Below are 3,500 nucleotides of genomic sequence, written 5' to 3' on the forward strand. Positions count from 1 at the left end.
GTTGACGCAGCAGTGTATTGAAATCTCACGCGAGAACTAAAACTTCACGTTATAATTAAACCTCAGATGATATTTAAAATATCACGTGATAATTATAGTATCACGTGATATTTAAAACCTCACGTGATAGTTAAAACCGCACGTGTCTACGATGGAGGCAGGGCTACATCCGTGCTCCAATAGTCCACCTTCCCTTCGAAGTGTGTACTCAAAATCCTACTCAAGAGTCACCTGACTCCCCATGTCGCTCGTGCTTGTCACCACCTCAACATGCCAATGCACACCGTACCTCCATCCACAGAGCCATAGTTAGCGAGTATATGCGATGGAGAGACGGCTGCACTCACACAGCCATTGATCGCCTGCCCTTTTGGGTGTACGCTCGCCAAGTTCTGCCCCAGCGAACCGCTTTCTTGGGCGGCTTGTACCACAGAACGGCGAGTAGTAAGACCAATGTGGTCCGCTCCATACAGTGTGATGGTGAGTGTGCAGTATATACTAGCCTCACCGAGTGTTTTGTAACCGAATCTGCATACTTCACGTGATGCCGATGTAGTATGTCCTTGGTATATGCAATTGTATGGTGTATGTCCTAGCTGTGTAGGGTATCTGTATGCTGGTTGCAGCGACGAATAGTACACCAGTGGCCTGTGCCACATATATTACCCCAACAGCGAGACGAATATACTGCGTTTTCATACAGTCACTGTATGTGCCTGTCTCTCGCGAGCACAGGTATGTTTGACTGCCACGCGTGCCTCCCACATGCGTATGCGGCTACAGATATTGCATCCGTCCGACCCGCGAGGCCCAACATAGGCACAGAGACAGCTCTACAGACGGTTGCTTGCTTGTTAGCAAATGTGTTAGCGATATGTGTGCGTGTGTATACACACGTGGGCTACGGCCAACGGAGATTTATACACTAAACCAGGGCAATCGTGTGCTGTGTGAGAGAGGGTACAGGCGTACAGAGTCTCCTGTTCAGATTGATCGAAGACACACTCACACGGCTTCACAATCGACTGTTTGCAGAGTGCAAGATACACGATCTACCTACCATTGACCAGTGCCTTGGCTACTTCCAACACAGCGGCGCGGGGGAGCCTGAAGTAGGGTATTCGTTATAACTATCGCGTGTTCTTGTGGTTATCAGCAATGCTCTGGTTGGTTCGATATCAAAGTTATAGTTATATGTGTGTGTATGTGTGTCAACATGCCGCTTTCTGAGTGCTAAATAGGTTAATCATCGGAGTCTGAATTAGGATGTTCTGTTACAGCCATGTTGTATACCTGTGTTTACCATCGAGGTGCCCTTAGGCGTACTATAGAATCAAGCCATACGTTGAAGTACTAGGTATAGTTCTAGACCAAAGTTAAAACGTGCTTGCTGGTGCAGGGTACACAATCTGCCCTCAATCGACCGGGGTATCAGCTACATCTAACACGGGAGACTCAAACAGCAGCCGAAGTGTGCTGGGCGTGTGACTGTATTGCTATAGGTACATACTATAGGGCATGTAGGTGTGACTGTATTGCTATAGGCACATACTATCGGGCATGTAGGTGCGACTGTATTGCTATAGGTACATACTATAGGGCATGCAGGTGTGACTGTATTGCTATAGGTATATACTATAGAAAATGTAGGTGTGACTGTATTGCTATAGGTACATACTATAGGGCATGTAGGTGTGACTGTATTGCTATAGGTACATACAATAGGGCATGTAGGTGTGACTGTATTGCTATAGGTACATACTATAGGGCATGTAGGTGTGACTGTATTGCTATAGGTACATACTATACGGCAAGTAGGTAGCGGGAGAATCCGATATTGTATAGCTATTATAGCCTGCGGGTGAGGTTGTGGGTGTGATGCACTTTTATATTATACTTATTACTGGATATCTCTAGCGCCGTGTGAATTACACCGATGACGTCGACCACAGAACAGCACCACCACACCTACCTACTTAACACCACACCTACCTACTTAACACCACACCTACCTACTTAACACCACACCTACCTACCAAACACCACACCTACCCACCAAACACCACACCTACCTACTTAGCACCACACCTACCCACCAAACACCACACCTACCTACTTAGCACCACACCTACCTACTTAACACCACACCTACCTACTTAACACCACACCTACCTGCCAAACACCACACCTACCTACTTAGCACCACACCTACCTACTTAACACCACACCTACTTACTAAACACCACACCTACCTACTTAACACCACACCTACCTACTGAATACCACACCTACCTACTAAACACCATATTTACCCCCTTTCACTGTAGGTAACTGCAAGCGCGACGTACGACTTGCTGCGACCAGTGTCTGGCGATACGGTATGTCGGGGATCCTCTATGATTGGTTTAGGGTTTAGGGTTTAGGGTTTAGCTGACATGGGCGGACCAGAAGGCTGACAGCGTTTAGCGCGAATGTTTCTGCACAGCTCACGTGCATGCGTGCACCGACACTGTGCCGTGGTGGTATATACACACACGGCTGGTTCGTCGTATGGGCTGTTAGATAGACGTCACCAGCAAGTCGTAGCACACACACACAGACAAGTTGGTCAGCATAGCTTACCGCCCTCGCCTGTGTGGTAAGAGGAAAGACAGGTCTGTATGATGGTAGACTGCTGTGAACGCATGTGTTGCATGTGTGTAGGATGACTCATGTGTATGTATGATGGCTCATGTGTATGTATAATGACTCATGTGTATGTATGATGGTAGACTGCTGTGACCGTATGTGTTGGCAGAAGAAGGTCATGTGTGTAGGATGACTCATGTGTATGTATGATGACTCATGTGTATATATGGTGACTCATGTGTATGTATGATGACTCATGTGTATATATGGTGACTCATGTGTATGTATTATGACTCATGTGTTTGTATGATGGTAGACTGCTGTGACCGCATGTGTTGGCAGAGGAAGGTTATGTCGTAGGATTTCTCACGTGTACTCTCATTGGTAGACTACTTTCGACAGCCGTCCTCAGCAATACAACTAGGGTTTTAGGGTTTTAGTAAAACCCTACCACTACATACACTCCCGTGGGTCCACACCGACAGAGTCGCTATCACGTCAGTGGTACGGACACCTATAATGACATCCGCAACAAGTTATACATACTCAAACAATGTATCTTGAGTTTCGCCTTTGTTGTAGCCTACGCTTCTCCGCCCTCGGGTACGAGATAGGGCGTACGCACACCTCACAGCCAACGGACTACTCACCTGTGGTGGTGGTGTATCGTGTCGACTGACGTGCTTAGCCATACAAATGCACTACCAATGAATGGCCCAGGCCAAGCCAAGGCCAGCATGAAGCCAGACTGAATACATTACAAGGCCAGTACGAGGCCAACACGCATGTGATCACCACCCACCACCCCCAGCGCATGGGTGTCACTCTGTGCAGATACACAGCACAGAACATAACCTACAGCCACTGCTATT

At 47.5% G+C, this 3,500-nt stretch overlaps 1 protein-coding gene across 1 annotated transcript; it reads left to right on the forward strand.

The window, feature by feature from the left end:
- Positions 1-320: 320 nt before the first annotated feature.
- SARC_13532 (hypothetical protein) lies at positions 321-1,115 on the forward strand (the record flags this gene model as incomplete). The annotated part of the gene is made up of 2 exons (XM_014292336.1): positions 321-480; positions 1,036-1,115. Coding segments are annotated over 2 exons (240 nt in total), but the record flags the coding sequence as incomplete, so codon positions are not given.
- Between the last annotated feature and the right edge of the window lie 2,385 nt (positions 1,116-3,500).

This window comes from Sphaeroforma arctica (assembly GCF_001186125.1).
Source record: "Sphaeroforma arctica JP610 unplaced genomic scaffold supercont1.3400, whole genome shotgun sequence".
Lineage (NCBI taxonomy): Eukaryota > Ichthyosporea > Ichthyophonida > Sphaeroforma > Sphaeroforma arctica.